This window comes from Pleurodeles waltl, chromosome 7 (assembly GCF_031143425.1).
Source record: "Pleurodeles waltl isolate 20211129_DDA chromosome 7, aPleWal1.hap1.20221129, whole genome shotgun sequence".
NCBI classification, from domain to species: domain Eukaryota; kingdom Metazoa; phylum Chordata; class Amphibia; order Caudata; family Salamandridae; genus Pleurodeles; species Pleurodeles waltl.
The window spans coordinates 1,547,531,845-1,547,551,264 of NC_090446.1; the positions used below are offsets into that span (position 1 = coordinate 1,547,531,845).

Sequence of the window (19,420 nt, forward strand, 5' to 3'; positions counted from 1 at the left end):
CAGAGGAAGACCAGAAGACGACAACTGCCTTGGCTCCAGAAACTCACCGGCCTGTCTCCTGCCTTCCAAAGATCCTGCTCCAACGACGCCTTCCAAAGGGACCAGCGACCTCGACATCCTCTGAGGACTGCCCCTGCTTCGAAAAGACAAGAAACTCCCGAGGACAGCGGACCTGCTCCAAGAAAAGCTGCAACTTTGTTTCCAGCAGCTTTAAAGAACCCTGCAAGCTCCCCGCAAGAAGCGTGAGACTTGCAACACTGCACCCGGCGACCCCGACTCGGCTGGTGGAGATCCGACACCTCAGGAGGGACCCCAGGACTACTCCGATACTGTGAGTACCAAAACCTGTCCCCCCTGAGCCCCCACAGCGCCGCCTGCAGAGGGAATCCCGAGGCTTCCCCTGACCGCGACTCTTTGAACCTAAAGTCCCGACGCCTGGGAGAGACCCTGCACCCGCAGCCCCCAGGACCTGAAGGACCGGACTTTCACTGGAGAAGTGACCCCCAGGAGTCCCTCTCCCTTGCCCAAGTGGAGGTTTCCCCGAGGAATCCCCCCCTTGCCTGCCTGCAGCGCTGAAGAGATCCCGAGATCTCTCATAGACTAACATTGAAAACCCGACGCTTGTTTCTACACTGCACCCGGCCGCCCCCGCGCTGCTGAGGGTGAAATTTCTGTGTGGGCTTGTGTCCCCCCCGGTGCCCTACAAAACCCCCCTGGTCTGCCCTCCGAAGACGCGGGTACTTACCTGCAAGCAGACCGGAACCGGGGCACCCCCTTCTCTCCATTCTAGCCTATGTGTTTTGGGCACCACTTTGAACTCTGCACCTGACCGGCCCTGAGCTGCTGGTGTGGTGACTTTGGGGTTGCTCTGAACCCCCAACGGTGGGCTACCTTGGACCAAGAACTAAGCCCTGTAAGTGCCTTACTTACCTGGTTAACCTAACAAATACTTACCTCCCCTAGGAACTGTGAAAATTGCAGTGTGTCCACTTTTAAAACAGCTATTTGCCAATAACTTGAAAAGTATACATGCAATTTTGATGATTTGAAGTTCCTAAAGTACTTACCTGCAATACCTTTCGAATGAGATATTACATGTAGAATTTGAACCTGTGGTTCTTAAAATAAACTAAGAAAATATATTTTTCTATATAAAAACCTATTGGCTGGATTTGTCTCTGAGTGTGTGTACCTCATTTATTGTCTATGTGTATGTACAACAAATGCTTAACACTACTCCTTGGATAAGCCTACTGCTCGACCACACTACCACAAAATAGAGCATTAGTATTATCTATTTTTTACCACTATTTTACCTCTAAGGGGAACCCTTGGACTCTGTGCATGCTATTCCTTACTTTGAGATAGCACATACAGAGCCAACTTCCTACACTTTGTCACTCTGTGGCTAGTAACAAAGCCTGTACTGGGTGGAGGTGCATCACACCTCCCCCTGCAGGAACTGTAACACCTGGCGGTGAGCCTCAAAGGCTCACCCCCTTTGTTACAGCACCCCAGGGCACTCCAGCTAGTGGAGTTGCCCGCCCCCTCCGGCCACGACCCCACTTTTGGCGGCAAGGCCAGAGGAGATAATGAGAAAAACAAGGAGGAGTCACTGGCCAGTCAGGACAGCCCCTGAGGTGTCCTGAGCTGAGGTGACTCTGACTTTTAGAAATCCTCCATCTTGCAGATGGAGGATTCCCCCAATAGGATTAGGGATGTGCCCTCTCCCCTCAGGGAAGGTGAGGCACAAAGAGGGTGTAGCCACCCTCAGGGCTAGTAGCCATTGGCTACTAACCCCCCAGACCTAAACACACCCCTAAATTCAGTATTTAGGGGCTCCCCAGAACCTAGGAACTCAGATTCCTGCAACCTAAAAAGAAGAGGACTTCTGAGCTGAAAACCCTGCAGAGAAGACGGAGACACCAACTGCTTTGGCCCCAGCTCTACCGGCCTGTCTCCCCACTTCTAAAGACACTGCTCCAGCTACGCTTTCCACAGGGACCAGCGACCTCTGAAGCCTCAGAGGACTGCCCTGCATCTAGAAGGAACAAGAACTATCGAGGACAGCGGCTCTGTTCACCAAGACTGCAACTTTGCAACAAAGAAGCAACTTTGAAACAACACACGTTTCCCACCGAAGCCTGAGACTTGGCACTCTGCACCCGACGCCCCCGGCTCGACTTGTGGAGAACAGTCACTTCAGGGAGGACTCCCCGGCGACTGTGAGACCGTGAGTAGCCAGAGTTGACCCCCCTGAGCCCCCACAGCAACGCCTGCAGAGGGAATCCCGAGGCTCCCCCTGACCGCGACTGCCTGCTTCAAAGACCCGACACCTGGGAAAGGCACTGCATCCGCAGCCCCCAGGACCTGAAGGATCCGACCTCCAGTGCAGGAGCGACCCCCAGGTGGCCCTCTTCCTTGCCCAGGTGGGGGCTACCCCGAGGAGCCCCCCCCCTTGCCAGCCTGCATCGCTGAAGAGACCCCTTGGTCTCCTATTGATTTCTATTGAGAACCCGACGCTTGTTTGCCCACTGCACCCGGCCGCCCCCGTACCGCTGAGGGTGTACCTTCTGTGCTAACTTGTGTTCCTCCCGGTGCCATACAAAACCCCCTTGGTCTGCCCTCTGAAGACGCGGGTACTTACCTGCTGGCAGACTGGAACCGGGGCACCCCCTTCTCCATTGAAGCCTATGCGTTTTGGGCACCACTTTGACCTCTGCACCTGACCGGCCCTGAGCTGCTGGTGTGGTAACTTTGGGGTTGCTCTGAACCCCCAACGGTGGGCTACCTTGGACCCAAACTTGAACCCGGTAGGTGGTTTACTTACCTGCAAAAACTAACAAACACTTACCTTCCCCAGGAACTGTTGAAAATTGCAGTGTCTAGTTTTAAAAGAGCTATATGTCATTTATGTGAAAACTGTATATGCTATTTTGCTAATTCAAAGTTCCTAGAGTACCTACCTGCAATACCTTTCATTTGAAGTATTACATGTAAATCTTGAACCAGTGGTTCTTAAAATAAACTAAGAAAATATATTTTTCTATACAAAAACCTATTGGCCTGGAATTGTCTCTGAGTGTGTGTTCCTCATTTATTGCTTTTGTGTGTACAACAAATGCTTAACACTACTCCTTTGATAACCCTACTGCTCGACCACACTACCACAAAATAGAGCATTAGAATTATCTCTTTTTGCCACTACCTTACCTCTAAGGGGAACCCTTGGACTCAGTGCATACTATTCCTTACTTTGAAATAGTGCATACAGAGCCAACTTCCTACATACTACTTTCGCAGAAACACACTAAAGTCATGAGAGTAGATTCTGCAAAGACCACAACAGACTGCAAAGCACTGAAGACGGATTCCTGGACCTGAGGACCTGTAAAGGAAGGGGACCAAGTCCAAGAATCACTTAAGTGTCCAGGGGGTGTAGGAAAGTACCATCTTGCCTGGCATGTTACCCCCATTTTTACTTATGTGTCAGTTTGTTTTTGCCTGTGTCACTGTGATCCTGCTACTCAGGACCCCAGTGCTCATAGTTTGTGGCCTATATGTGTTCCTCATGTGGTGCCTAACTGTATCACTGAGGCTCTGCTAACCAGAACCTTCCTGTTTATGCTCTCTCTGCTTTTAAAATTGTCACTGCAGGCTAGTGACCATTTTCACCAATTCTGATATGCACACTGGAACACCCTTATAATTCCCTAGTATATGGTACCTAGGTACCAGGCTATTGGGGTTCCAGGAGATCCCTATGGGCTGCAGCATTTCTTTTGCCACCCATAGGGAGCTCAGACAATTCTTACACAGGCCTGCCACTGCAGCCTGAGTGAAATAATGTCCACGTTATTTTACGGCCATTTTACACTGCACTTAAGTAACTTATAAGTCACCTATATGTCTAACCCTCACTTAGTGAAGGTTAGGTGCAAAGTTACTAAGTGTGAGGGCACCCTAGCACTAGCCAAGGTGCCCCCACATTGTTCAGGGCAGTTTCCCTGGACTTTGTGAGTGCAGGAACACAATTACACGTATGCACTACATATAGGTCAATACCTAAATGTAGCTTCACAGTGGTAAATCCGAAAATGGCCATGTAACATGTCTAAGATCATGGAATTGCCCCCCAAGCCAAATCTGGTATTGGGGTGCCAATCACATGCATGCCAGGGGCTCCAGCATGGACCCCGGGTACTGCCAAACTAACTCTCTGGGGTTTTCTCTGCAGCTACCGCTGCTGCCAACCCTCAGACAGGCTTCTGCCCTCCTGGGGTCTGGGCAGCCCAGTCCCAGGAAGGCAGAACAAAGGATTTCCTCTGAGAGAGGGTGTTACACCCTCTCCCTTTGGAAACAGGTGTTAAGGGCCTGAGAGGAGCAGCCTCTCCTGGCCTCTGGGAATGCTTTGAAGGGCACAGATGGTGCCCTACTTGCATGAACCAGTCTACACCGGTTCAGGGATCCCCCAGCCCCTGCTCTGGAGCGAAACTGGACAAAGGAAAGGGGAGTGACCACTCCCCTGTCCATCACCACCCCAGGGGTGGTGCCCAGAGGTCCTCCATTGTGTCCTAGACCTCTGCCATCTTGAATGCAGAGGTGTGAGGGCACAATGGAGGCCTCTGAGTGGCCAGTGCCAGCAGGTGACGCCAGAGACCCCTCCTCATAGGTGCTTACCTGACTAGGTGGCCAATCCTCCTCTGAGGGCTATTTAGGTTCTCTCCACTGGGCTTTTCCTCAGATAACGACATGCAAGAATTCACCGGAATTCTTCTGCATCTCCCTCTTCGACTTCTGCCAAGGATCGACCGCTGACTACTCCAGGATGCCTGCAAAACTGCAATAAAGAAGCAAGAAGACTACCAGCGACATTATAGCGCCTAATCCTGCCGGCTTTCTCTACTGTTTCCTGGTGGTGCATGCTCTGAGAGCTGTCTGCCTTCACCCTGCATTGGAAGCCAAGAAGAAATCTCCCGTGGGTCGACGGAATCTTCCCCCTGCTAACGCAGGCACCAAACTTCTGCATCACCGGTCCTCTGAGTCCCCTCTCATCTTGACAAGCGTGGTCCCTAGAACACAGGATCTGGATTCAAGTGACCCCGACAGTCCAGTGGTCCTCCTGTCCACATTTGGTGGAGGTAAATCCTTACCTCCCCACGCCAGACAGTAATCCTGTGTACTGCGTGAAGTGCAGCTGTTAGGGCTTCTGTGCACTTTCACACCTTCGTGCACAGCATAGCCTAGGTCCCGAGCACTCCGTCCTGCATTGCTGAACTCGCTGAGTTGATCACCGGCTTCGTGGGACCCTCTTTTGTTGTGCTGAGACGACCGTCGTGCTCAGATTTCTCTAACGCCTGTTCAAGTGCTTCTGCGGGTGCTGCCTGCTTCTGCGTGGGCTCTCTTTATTGCTGAGTGCCCCCTCTGTCTCCTACTCCAAGGGGCGACCTCCTGGTCCTTCCTGGACCCTGGCAGCACCCATTATCTTCAACTGAGACTCTTGCAGCTAGCAAGGCTTATTTGCAGTCTTTCTGCGTGGAAACAACTCTGCATCCTCCAGCACGCCGTGGGACTCCTCCCTTCCTGGGCTCTGGGGTGGTGTATTTTACTCACCTTTGTGGTATTCTTACTCTCCCAGCAATTCTCTACACATTACAGTTGTCTAGGGCAGAATTTGTGATTCGCATTCCACTTTCTTAGTATATGGTTTGTGTTGCCCCCTAGATCTATTTTCTCCTTATGCATTCTATGGTATTTTCTATTGTTTGCACTATCCTATGACTAATTACTAACCTTATTTTGGTGTCTAGTGTATATATTGTGTATAATACTTACCTCCAGAAGGAGTATTGCCTATAAGATATTTTTGGCCTTGTGTCACCCAAATAAACTACCTTTATGTTTGGTAACAATGAGTATTGTCTTTACTTGTGTATAAGTACTGTGTAACTATAAGTGGTATTGCATGAGCTTTGCATGTCTCCTAGTTCAGCCTACACTGTTCTGCTACAGCTACCTCTATCAGCCTAAGCTGCAAGAACACTACTACATTCACTAACAAGGGATAACTGGACCTGGTATAAGGTGTAAGTACCCAAGGTACCCACTACAAACCAGGCCACCCTCCTACAGTGATGATAGCCAGGCTGGCTGTTCCTCCATTCACTAGGCCTGTATCTCCTAGAGAGAGACTCACTAGGACTGTTTCTACTGGAGAGAGCCCTGGAAGGCAATGATTGCTCAGGCTGGCTCCTACCCCATTCACTAGGACTCTGTCTACTCAAGAGAGCCTTGGCAGGCGATGGTAGCTCGGGCTGTCAACTGCATCTCTCTTTAGGACTGCATCTATCGGAGAGAGCCCTGGCAGGTGGTGGTAGCTCAGGCTTGCTCCTACCCCATTCACTAGGCCTGTATCTCCTAGAGAGAGCCTTGGCAGGCGATGGTAGCTCAGGCTGGCAACTGCATCTCTCTTTAGGACTGCATCTATTGGAGAGAGCCCTGGCAGGCGGTGGTAGCTCAGGCTGGCATCTGCATCTCTCTTTAGGACTGCATCTATTGGAGAGAGCCCTGGCAGGCGGTGGTAGCTCAGGCTGGCAACTGCATCTCTCTTTAGGACTGCATCTATTGGAGAGAGCCCTGGCATTCGGTGGTAGCTCAGGCTGGCAACTGCATCTCTCTTTAGGACTGCATCTATTGGAGAGAGCCCTGGCAGGTGGTGGTAGCTCAGGCTGGCTCCTACCCCATTCACTGGGACTCTGTCTACTCAAGAGAGCCCTGGCAGGTGGTGGTAGCTCAGGCTGGCTCTTTCCCCATTCACTAGGACTCTGTCTACTCAAGAGAGCCCTGGCAGGCGGTGGTAGCTCAGGCTGGCAACTGCATCTCTCTTTATGACTGCATCTATTGGAGAGAGCCCTGGCAGGTGGTGGTGGCTCAGGCTGGCTCCTACCCCATTCACTAGGACTCTGAGGCCCAGTAGTCTTGGTAGCCCCTGAGGACTAGTAGCCTCAGGAGCTCCGGAGGTCCAATATCCTTAGTAGGCCCTGAGGCCCGTTGGCTCTGAGGTCTAGTAGCCCTGGTGCCCAGCGGCCTCCCACAAGAGGTGTGACACAAGTGTATGTGCAAGAAATGAAACTAATGGACTAGAGAAGCGCAAGGTATGACCTGCTGTGCATCCAGAGGCCTCTCAGATGTTTTTCCTGACCTTCCACCAGGAGCTTTAGTCATAGTTTTCCATATCTTTCTGCTGGAATTCTGATGGCTGGTTTCCCGGATATTGGCCACAGGCAAGTTATTTTTCCTGAAGAGTGGAATCACATAAACTACAAGGAATACTGCTTGTAATTCCATGTGCTTTTCCACAGTCTGAGGAAAATAATAGGCCAGATTCCATATACACTTACCATCTGCTTGGAGAAGACAGTAACTGGACGTAGAGCCTGTTTGAGCCCTACATAGCGGGGGTAGAGGTGCAGGTGAAGGTCAGAGCAGGTGAGGTGAGAGCTGGGGTGAAAGTGTGGAGCTCCCCTCATTATTGAGAAGGTACAGGAAAGATGGAGGCTGGACACTGAAGCTGCCTGTAGTTCCTGCAGGACCATAAACAAGTCCAGTATCACCGGTCCTCAAATTACTGGGCCTGGACTTTGCAGATCCAATAATTCCATGTCCAGAGCTACCAGGTAAGTTGTAATGTCTTAGAATGGTATCTGCTGGGTCGTGCATAATAAGGGTCTAGGTGGTGGATGTTCCTAAAACCCACTAAAAGAGACAGTCGGAGTTACTACTGCAACTAACTCTCAGAAGTGATATTCCAAGTTTGCATTTTAGCTCTTGGTTCAGTGTAGCTTTCATAGCTCCAAGAAGCTTTGCAGTTGTGTACTTAAGACATGTATTTATGTTGCATAAAATAAGAGATTACAGGTGAGTCACTGTCCTTGTTACGATCCATATATCAATGTTGCTTAATGGTCATATTGCATCAGTTTCAGATTTTAGACTCTGCAAACACAACACTCAGAAGTTCTTTTTATTGTGAAAAGCTTCAGCTAAATCCTGTGTCATTATGTTTTAGATCAAGGCGTCCTGGGTCAGACGGAGAGCTGGCCTTCCCCAGAACTCTTCACTAATCTGCTGTTTCACCAGCTCTGCTTTGAAGGATACCCCCAGGAGCACATCTCCAGAGCCCTCACCATTGCACCGGATGACATCGACCTGGTTCATGAAATCCTGGATTCCTTTCAGCGCTCATAGATCGCCTCCTGCAGAGTTTGACTCAGAAGCCATCTTTCATCTCAGGAATTCTGGTCCACCCAGTCCACAGACAGTCATGCATCTGAAGGACCAAGGTCTTTCTAGACCCAGACTCCACCCCTGTGACTTGACCAACATTCATTGGAGGTTGGGCTTCACTTTCCACCTTTCGCTTTGGAGTATTACCTAGCCCTTGAAGAGAATTACTGTCCACAAAGACTCCAAAATTGGGTCATTGACTGGACTGCATTTTGGTGACCACATAGCGCCATCTGAGGCGAAGCCTCCCCCCTGAGTCCACCCCTTCCCTCATTCCCCGCATAAGGATGCTTAAGTCTTGGTTGAGTGCTTCCTCTGGAAATCTGAATGGAGATACAAAGCGGAAGAGACTGGTGCATGATCTAGACAGCTCACTCTTTCTAGAATCAATCAACAGGTGACCTGTTAACCATATCATGGAGTTTGTGGGAGTTGTATTCCTCTGAGAAGATTGTAAAACTTGTTATCAATGTCCTCTCAGTCTAAGAGTTGGGATTAGGGACATTTCTAGCCACATCAAGCTTAGACAGTTGATGTCTGAGGTCTTAGACATATAGGCACCCACTTGAAGACTGACCATATTGGTGCAGTTTTAACAGCTGGATGTTTAGAACGTCACCAATGATTGGAGGAATTTATGGGCCAGAACACAAAATGGGTGAGACATATCCTTTCAAGATCTTACTGTTGTGTTCATCATTCATAGTTGTATTTTCCTCTTTTTTGCATCTGTGCTGTAATTTCCCCTAAACTGTAATTATTTTGTCCACTAGGACCCATTGTAATTTAGGCCCAGAGATACTAATGCTTTGTGCCGGTGCCAGCTTGACGCAAAGAGAAGCAAAGTGTCACTTGCTATTAACTAGGAAAGGTCCACTTCTCACATCACGAAAAACACTGTGTGCCACTTACCGCCAGGGCCAGATCGGCACAAACAACTGTAGGTTTTCAGACAAATCCAGATCTACTAAGGCAATTAGGCTTGGTTTTGCATCAGAGTCTAATGTCTCCTTGAAGCAGGTGCAGGACACATTGGGTGCAAGGGAACTTTCTAAGTTTGTCTGTGCACAGGAGTTTGTACTGGTAGGGTAGGGGTGAATGACAAACCAATAGCAGACACCGTGGTGCGAGGGAGCGCATCACGCACTGCGCCGTTGTTTGCGTGGCTTTGTAAAAGATGACACAAGCTGCAGGCACATCCTGTAGGTATTGCTCTCTGCTGTGTTTTCCTTCTTGCAGAACACAATGCAGCAAATGCCGATGATGCTCTGCTTCACGTAAAAAAACATAGTACATCTGAGGATTGGTGTTAGTGGTGGCACCACATGCTGAAAAGGATGTTCTTTCGCTGTGACATTAAGATGAAGTGCTAGATTTGACACCTTTCCATCATGTCCTCATCTCTTGGGGAAGAGCTGTTCTCCTGTGTGTTTGGAGGCCATTGCTTGTAAGGATAACTGGAGCCCCACACTCCTTCACAGCTTAGCACCCGCAGTGCACGCAGTAGTGAAGGAAGACTTTATCACCTAGAAGACAAATCAGTGAGGAGCTCTCTCATGGGAAATGGTTGCGGGACGCACAACATGAAGCAGCCACAGAGCGTCTGTGGTTGACCACCCATTGCAAATGCAGCTTAGCTAGGAACTGCTATGTTCTCTGGTGTGTCTGTATAGTATCATATCCCAGAGATGCAACCATACGCTGAACTATCCCCAACAGTGTTCCGTAGATCCTCCTGTTCCATGGGAATTCTGCACAAGGTTTGTAGATGATGCCTATTCTTGAGAACAGTCTTTACGTTAAGCCAACCACTGGAAAGTGTTTTTAGACCATACCACACTATTCTATTCCTTGGATTTAGTCTGTATGCTCTGCCATCCCCTGGAAGGTGTCTGTAGATTTACCCAGTTCATAAGAGGTGTCTGTAGGCTCAACTAGTCCCCTGGAAGTGTTTTAGACTTGTCCATTACATGGGGCGTGTCTGTAGAATCATCTATTCCTTGGAAGGTGTCTGTAGACTGATCTATTCCATGAAAGGTGTCTGTAGGCTCGTCCATTCCCTAGAAGGTGTCTATAGAGTTGTGCATTCCTTGGAAGGTGTCTGCAGACTCGTCCAATTTGGGTGACATACATGTAGACTCTGCCATTCTCTGAAAGATGTCTGTAGATTTGTCCATTCCATAGGAGGTGTCTGTAGGCTCGGTCATTCACGAAGACTCTTCCATTCCCTCAGAGGTACATGTAGATTCCACCATTCCCTGGAACGTGTCTGTAGATTCATCCTTTCCATGGGAGGTGTCTGTAGAGTTGTCCATTCCATGCCAGGTGTCTGTTGACTCATTCATTCCATTGGAGGTGTCTGTAGACTCTGCTATTCCCTTGAAGGTGCCTTCAGCCTTGTCCACCTGCACAGGAAGTGACATTGCTGAATTTCCATCATCCACCTGGACGGGAAGTGACATTACTTGTTTTCCCGCAAACACTATCTTTAAAAGAAGAAGCCAAGCAAGAGGACTTCATTTCCCATCACCCATCAGCACCAGAAATGACATCACCGCACTCAGCACTTCTCCCTCCTCCTAGGACCTATATAATGGCAGGTGCAACACAGATGTGGAGTGGACGCTTGTAGAGGGTGTGCTACTAACATGCCAAAGTCCCGCCAAAGGATAGTATATCTGCACTGGTCCGTGCGTGAACTGCATCCAGGGTCCACTGTGACGTACTACACTGTGTGCATTAGGGGAACGCCCATGCACCACCCACGTAACATCCCCTTGGAGCTAAGTAACGCAAAGCAGTGCTTTGTGCTGCTTTGCATTACTTTTAGGGTACTTTCCAGAGCAAAACAAGTTTTACACTGGAAAGTAAATTAGGAAAAAAATATTTTTGGGCTGGTTAGCATCACTTTTGTAACCAGCACAAAATGTTTGTAAATCTTCCCGATAGATTTCTGTGGGCTGCACTTCGTTGCACCAGCGCTGTGGTGGCATGTGCCTTGGTGTGGAGTTCTCTGTCTGCCTGGTCAAGATCTCTGCGCCGTCAGATGAACCATCATGGAGGAGTCTCTAAAGTGACTGTGAGTTTGATGCAGGCCGCCATCTTTCATGTGGCTCAAGGCAAACTTTTTTGTTTTTTCAAAAACAAGCTCCTGAATCAAGAGTTACTTTGTGAAATATAAATAAAATAATGGTGCAGACACCAAGGGAATTTTGTCCCAGGGTTCGGTAGAGCCAGGCTTTTCTGCTGGTTCCAAACAGGAAGAAATGAACATTGAACTATCTGCTCTAAATATGCTGGAGGTGCTTAGACAGACAGCCTGATTGCCACCAGAAACATAGTGGTCCGCCCTGCTCTAAATAGAGCAGGTGGACTTCCCACACCTCCTACCCTCACTCTAAAAGAGCAGGGAGACCATCAGATTAGGAGGCACAGTACTCTACAATGCTTTATGGAGAACATGTCAGCCAAACTGTAAACAGCTCTAAGTTTTAACACTTTCTGGTCTTTCATGACCCAAAAGTCATGAAAAGAGAATAAACTTCCTCCTCCCTTTATAAACTACAACCTTACTTTTTAAAACATTAACCTTCACAAATTGTTCAATCGTATAGTGATACATTTCTTCCAAACTACATCGGAGGACTATTGGAGTACGGTCGAAAAGGATCATGTCATCTGCATCCATTCAAATATGAAGATGTCGGAACCCATGTAGTGAGGAAAACTGTGAAAATGTGCCAATGCTTGTTGCAAATCTTGCACTTATAATAAAAACAACGAGGGACTCAAAGACAGCCCTGATTTAGGGCCTGATTATGACCTTGGCGAAGGGGTTACTCTATCATAACAGTGATAGATTTCCCATCCACCAAAATATCAATCCCATTATATCCTGTGGAATTCGGTGGAGAGGATATCCGTCACCATTGTGATGGAGTAAAGTATCCACCAATATCCAAATCAGGCTCTTACACCATTCCCCATCACTATCCTCGAAGATTTCTGTCTTCTTAATACCTTTCACCGAGCAGAAGAGTAAAGGGTGAATATTAACTTCACAACACAACCAAAGAAGGGTGAGGGTAAGTCTATCAACTAAAGAAAGGCGAGGATAGATCTATCTACCAAAGAAAGGCGAGGATAGATCTATCTACCAAAGAAAGGCGAGGTAGGTCTATCTACCAAAAAAAAGGCGAGGTAGGTCTATCTACCAAAGAAAGGCAAGAGTAGGTCTATCAACCAAAGAAAGGCAAGAGTAGGTCTATCAACCAAAGAAAGGCAAGGGTAGTTCTATCTACCAAAGGAAGGCGAGGTAGGTCTATCTACCAAAGAAAGGGAAGAGTAGGTCTATCAACGAAAGAAAGGCGAGGTAGTTCTATCTACCAAAGGAAGGCGAGGGTAGGTCTATCTACCAAAGAAAGGCGAGGTAGGTCTATCTACCAAAGAAAGGCGATGTAGGTCTATCTACCAAAGGAAGGCGAGGTAGGTCTATCTACCAAAGAAAGGCGAGGTAGGTCTATCTACCAAAGAAAGCGAAGAGTAGGTCTATCAACCAAAGAAAGGCGAGGTAGGTCAATCTACCAAAGGAAGGCGATGTAGGTCTATCTACCAAAGGAAGGCAAGGTAGGTCTATCTACCAAAGAAAGCGAAGAGTAGGTCAATCTACCAAAGGAAGGCAAGGTAGGTCTATCTACCAAAGGAAGGCAAGGTAGGTCTATCTACCAAAGAAAGGCGAGGTAGGTCTATCTACCAAAGAAAGGCGAGGTAGGTCTATCTACCAAAGAAAGGCGAGGGTAGGTCTATCTACCAAAGAAAGGCGAGGGTAGGTCTATCTACCAAAGGAAGGCAAGGTAGGTCTATCTACCAAAGAAAGGCGAGGTAGGTCTATCTACCAAAGAAAGCGAAGAGTAGGTCTATCAACCAAAGAAAGGCGAGGTAGGTCAATCTACCAAAGGAAGGCGATGTAGGTCTATCTACCAAAGGAAGGCGAGGTAGGTCTATCTACCAAAGAAAGGCAAGGTAGGTCTATCTACCAAAGGAAGGCAAGGTAGGTCTATCTACCAAAGAAAGGCGAGGTAGGTCTATCTACCAAAGAAAGGCGAGGGTAGGTCTATCTACCAAAGAAAGGCGAGGGTAGGTCTATCTACCAAAGGGAGGCGAGGTAGGTCTATCTACCAAAGAAAGGCGAGGTAGGTCTATCTACCAAAGAAAGGCGAGGGTAGGTCTATCTACCAAAGAAAGGCGAGGTAGGTCTATCTACCAAAGGAAGGCGAGGTAGGTCTATCTACCAAAGGAAGGCAAGGTAGGTCTATCTACCAAAGGAAGGCAAGGTAGGTCTATCTACCAAAGGAAGGCAAGGTAGGTCTATCTACCAAAGAAAGGCGAGGTAGGTCTATCTACCAAAGGAAGGCGAGGTAGGTCTATCTACCAAAGAAAGGCGAGGTAGGTCTATCTACCAAAGAAAGGCGAGGGTAGGTCTATCTGCTGCCGGAAGCTTTAGGCAGACGATAAGTTTAACGGCACTGTTTGCACCACACGTCTGCTGCAGGCAGACACACTTATTAAGCACTATACTGGTTGCACCATGTTCTTAATCTATGCGGACAAACAAACAAGAAGGAGTGCTCTAGAGGAACACTCCCTGCTTCCTGTCACGTGACACTGTGCACTTCCTGTGAAAGGCCTCATTAATAAACCGTCAGAAACAGCTAAAGATCCTTGGAGCCAGAGGCTTCGAGGCACTCACTGGCCTTCGGTTGCACGTGGCACGACTTGCCCCGCCTGCACCCACGACCTTTCTACCTCCTGGTGTGCCTCAGGCCGCTCCCGCAGGAGGGCAGTGAGAGTAAAGTGCCAGGTGGAGTCCATGTTAAGTGCTGGCAATCTTCATGGTAGCGTGCTGGCTTCGGGGCGCTACGCGCAGGCTGCGCACAGCGCTTAGTGATGTCAGGATGCTGTAGAGTCCAGGGCCCTACTTTTGACTTGTGCAATAATTCCACACTTTATAGCTGTTGTCTCTTTGTACTACACCCATCAGCCCTGCAGTTCGGGGCAACAGGTGTTGGGGTGTGTGTGGGCAGAGGGGAGGGGTGCAGGGTGCGGAGAGGGCCCCTCCCGCCCGCGCCCTGGGCCCCCGCCCTCTGAAGCTCTCCGCAAGGAGCCCGGGTTCAGGGGTGAGCTGGCCTCACCCCACAGCCTCATACCTCAAGCACCTGCCGTGCCCCAGCAGAACAAGCCTGTGATTACCTGTTCCATTTAAAGATAATATATTTTTCACTATGTAAAGTTGATTTATTTTTCTGGGGTTTTCAGTAAATAAATAATTGTTATTAAAACTGAAGCCGGTCTCTCTGTGTCTTTCCTCTCTCTCTCTCGTGTCTCGTCTCCCCTCCCACCGTCTCCACCGCGTCCTCCTGGGACAGCTCCCCCTCCATCACTCACTCAGTGTCAGTGCCTCGCTTTGCGTGAATCCGTAGCTCCAGTGATGGATGGCAGGGGTGCAGGGTGGGGCAGGTGGGGGATACCTGCACCGAGCGAGCCCCGCCTTGGTGCCCCCACTTTATACTGCAATGAGATCGTTTACCCCATCGACTGTTCCCGCCTTTGCTCACATTAAACTCTTGTGTCCGGAAGTTCCCTTTATAGCCGTCATTAGTTATTTAAAAGTGCGTCCCCTTGCCAGACATGGCAGGGCCTCCGTTCTTTCACACCCCACACCCCACCTCCCCCACTTCTGAAGCTCGGAATCGACCACCGTCGGGCACAGCTCAGTCAGATCACCAGCAGCAGCGAGGAAACCGACCCATCATCAAGGATACCAGGGAGCGCCCTGCCGCCTGCTGGACACCCTCCCTCACAGGACCCTGCAATACACTGAGAACTCTGCAAGAAAATCACCTCCACAGACGGCAGCTCCCACCCCAGCCGGACCCATCTCCATCACAGGCCGTCACCATGACAACTCGACCTCACATCACGGTCCAGGAACGGCCCAGACTTTGTGGCATGTCCTCACCATAGAAAAACTGCTGCAAGCAAGAAGAGAGTTCACTTGTGCCCCCCCTGACACTTGTGCCCCCCCTGACACTTGTCCCCGCCACACCGTCACCAGAGGACTCATAGCGATCAGCAAAGCACTGACACCCATCCTCGACGCTTCCAGTCATTCAGCCACCGCCAGGGCCCTGCGCAAGGAAGCATCCAGAGACACAACCGCGCTTCCCATCCACAGCCCCGTCTCACTCCTGACACCCGGCAAAGAGAACGGGCCCCACCGACCACCTCAGCAGCCACCGCCAGGGCCCTGCGCAAGGAAGCATCCAGTGACACAACCACGCTTCCCAACCACAGCCCCGTCTCACTCCTGACACCCGGCAAAGAGAACGGCCCCCACGACCACCTCCGCAGCCACCGTCAGGGCCCTGCGCAAGGAAGCATCCAGTGACACAACCGCGCTTCCCATCCACAGCCCCGTCTCACTCCTGACACCCCCGGCCAAGAGAACGGGCCCCACCGACCACCTCAGCAGCCACCGCCAGGGCCCTGCGCAAGGAAGCATCCAGTGACACAACCGCGCTTCCCAACCACAGCCCCGTCTCACTCCTGACACCCGGCAAAGAGAACGGGCCCCACGACCACCTCCGCAGCCACCGTCAGGGCCCTGCGCAAGGAAGCATCCAGAGACACAACCGCGCTTCCCATCCACAGCCCCGTCTCACTCCTGACACCCGGCAAAGAGAACGGGCCCCACGACCACCTCCGCAGCCACCGTCAGACCCCTGCGCAAGGAAGCATCCAGTGACACAACCGCGCTTCCCAACCACAGCCCCGTCTCACTCCTGACACCCCCGGCAAAGAGAACGGGCCCCACGACTACCTCCACAGCCACCGCCAGGGCCCTGCGCAAGGAAGCATCCAGTGACACAACCGCGCTTCCCATCCACAGCCCCGTCTCACTCCTGACACCCGGCAAAGAGAACGGGCCCCACGACCACCTCAGCAGCCACCGCCAGGGCCCTGCGCAAGGAAGCATCCAGTGACACAACCGCGCTTCCCAACCACAGCCCCATCTCACTCCTGACACCCGGCAAAGAGAACGGGCCTCACGACCACCTCAGCAGCCACCGCCAGGGCCCTGCGCAAGGAAGCATCCAGTGACACAACCACGCTTCCCAACCACAGCCCCGTCTCACTCCTGACACCCCCGGCAAAGAGAACGGGCCCCACGACCACCTCCGCAGCCACCGCCAGGGCCCTGCGCAAGGAAGCATCCAGTGACACAACCGCGCTTCCCAACCACAGCCCCGTCTCACTCCTGACACCCCCGGCAAAGAGAACGGGCCCCACGACCACCTCCGCAGCCACCGCCAGGGCCCTGCGCAAGGAAGCATCCAGTGACACAACCGCGCTTCCCATCCACAGCCCCGTCTCACTCCTGACACCCGGCAAAGAGAACGGGCCCCACGACCACCTCAGCAGCCACCGCCAGGGCCCTGCGCAAGGAAGCATCCAGTGACACAACCGCGCTTCCCATCCACAGCCCCGTCTCACTCCTGACACCCCCGGCAAAGAGAACGGGCCCCACGACCACCTCCGCAGCCACCGCCAGGGCCCTGCGCAAGGAAGCATCCAGTGACACAACCGCGCTTCCCATCCACAGCCCCGTCTCACTCCTGACACCCCCGGCAAAGAGAACGGGCCCCACGACCACCTCCGCAGCCACCGCCAGGGCCCTGCGCAAGGAAGCATCCAGTGACACAACCGCGCTTCCCATCCACAGCCCCGTCTCACTCCTGACACCCCCGGCAAAGAGAACGGGCCCCACGACCACCTCCGCAGCCACCGCCAGGGCCCTGCGCAAGGAAGCATCCAGTGACACAACCGCGCTTCCCATCCACAGCCCCGTCTCACTCCTGACACCCGGCAAAGAGAACGGGCCCCACGACCACCTCCGCAGCCACCGCCAGGGCCCTGCGCAAGGAAGCATCCAGTGACACAACCGCGCTTCCCATCCACAGCCCCGTCTCACTCCTGACACCCGGCAAAGAGAACGGGCCCCACGACCACCTCCGCAGCCACCGCCAGGGCCCTGCGCAAGGAAGCATCCAGTGACACAACCGCGCTTCCCATCCACAGCCCCGTCTCACTCCTGACACCCGGCAAAGAGAACGGGCCCCACGACCACCTCCGCAGCCACCGCCAGGGCCCTGCGCAAGGAAGCATCCAGTGACACAACCGCGCTTCCCAACCACAGCCCCGTCTCACTCCTGACACCCCCGGCAAAGAGAACGGGCCCCACCGACCACCACAGCCACGTCTCACTCCTGACACCCCCGGCAAAGAGAACGGGCCCCACCGACCACCTCAGCAGCCACCGCCAGGGCCCTGCGCAAGGAAGCATCCAGTGACACAACCGCGCTTCCCATCCACAGCCCCGTCTCACTCCTGACACCCCCGGCAAAGAGAACGGGCCCCACGACCACCTCCGCAGCCACCGCCAGGGCCCTGCGCAAGGAAGCATCCAGTGACACAACTGCGCTTCCCATCCACAGCCCTGTCTCACTCCTGACACCCCCGGCAAAGAGAACGGGCCCCACGACCACCTCCGCAGCCACCGCCAGGGCCCTGCGCAAGGAAGCATCCAGTGACACAACCGCGCTTCCCATCCACAGCCCCGTCTCACTCCTGACACCCCCGGCAAAGAGAACGGGCCCCACGACCACCTCAGCAGCCACTGCCAGGGCCCTGCGCAAGGAAGCATCCAGTGACACAACCGCGCTTCCCATCCACAGCCCCGTCTCACTCCTGACACCCCCGGCAAAGAGAACGGGCCCCACCGACCACCTCCGCAGCCACCGCCAGGGCCCTGCGCAAGGAAGCATCCAGTGACACAACCGCGCTTCCCATCCACAGCCCCGTCTCACTCCTGACACCCCCGGTAAAGAGAACGGGCCCCACGACCACCTCAGCAGCCACCGCCAGACCCCTGCGCAAGGAAGCATCCAGAGACACAACCGCGCTTCCCATCCACAGCCCCGTCTCACTCCTGACACCCGGCAAAGAGAACGGCCCCCATGACCACCTCAGCAGCCACCGCCAGGGCCCTGCGCAAGGAAGCATCCAGTGACACAACCGCGCTTCCCATCCACAGCCCCGTCTCACTCCTGACACCCGGCAAAGAGAACGGGCCCCACGACCACCTCAGCAGCCACCGCCAGGGCCCTGCGCAAGGAAGCATCCAGTGACACAACCGCGCTTCCCATCCACAGCCCCGTCTCACTCCTGACACACCCGGCAAAGAGAACGGGCCCCACGACCACCTCCGCAGCCACCGCCAGGGCCCTGCGCAAGGAAGCATCCAGAGACACAACCGCGCTTCCCATCCACAGCCCCGTCTCACTCCTGACACCCGGCAAAGAGAACGGGCCCCACGACCACCTCAGCAGCCACCGCCAGGGCCCTGCGCAAGGAAGCATCCAGAGACACAACCGCGCTTCCCATCCACAGCCCCGTCTCACTCCTGACACCCCCGGCAAAGAGAACGGGCCCCACGACCACCTCCGCAGCCACCGCCAGGGCCCTGCGCAAGGAAGCATCCAGTGACACAACCGCCCTTCCCAACCACAGCCCCATCTCACTCCTGACACCCCCGGCAAAGAGAACGGGCCCCACGACCACCTCAGCAGCCACCGCCAGGGCCCTGCGCAAGGAAGCATCCAGTGACACAACCGCGCTTCCCATCCACAGCCCCGTCTCACTCCTGACACCCCCGGCCAAGAGAACGGGCCCCACCGACCACCTCAGCAGCCACCGCCAGGGCCCTGCGCAAGGAAGCATCCAGTGACACAACCGCGCTTCCCATCCACAGCCCCGTCTCACTCCTGACACACCCGGCAAAGAGAACGGGCCCCACGACCACCTCCGCAGCCACCGCCAGGGCCCTGCGCAAGGAAGCATCCAGAGACACAACCGCGCTTCCCATCCACAGCCCCGTCTCACTCCTGACACCCGGCAAAGAGAACGGGCCCCACGACCACCTCAGCAGCCACCGCCAGGGCCCTGCGCAAGGAAGCATCCAGAGACACAACCGCGCTTCCCATCCACAGCCCCGTCTCACTCCTGACACCCCCGG

General features: G+C 52.8%; 1 protein-coding gene across 3 annotated transcripts in view; it reads left to right on the plus strand.

The window, feature by feature from the left end:
• Positions 1-14,629, plus strand: part of CBLC (Cbl proto-oncogene C) — a 195,336-nt gene extending 180,707 nt beyond the window's left edge. For all 3 annotated transcript variants that reach the window (XM_069201446.1, XM_069201448.1, XM_069201447.1), the window contains one exon: positions 8,069-14,629. In XM_069201446.1, the coding sequence (XP_069057547.1) occupies positions 8,069-8,247 (179 nt within the window). In that variant the 3' untranslated portion in view covers positions 8,248-14,629. The remainder of the gene's footprint in view (positions 1-8,068) is intronic.
• The last annotated feature ends 4,791 nt before the right edge of the window (positions 14,630-19,420 follow it).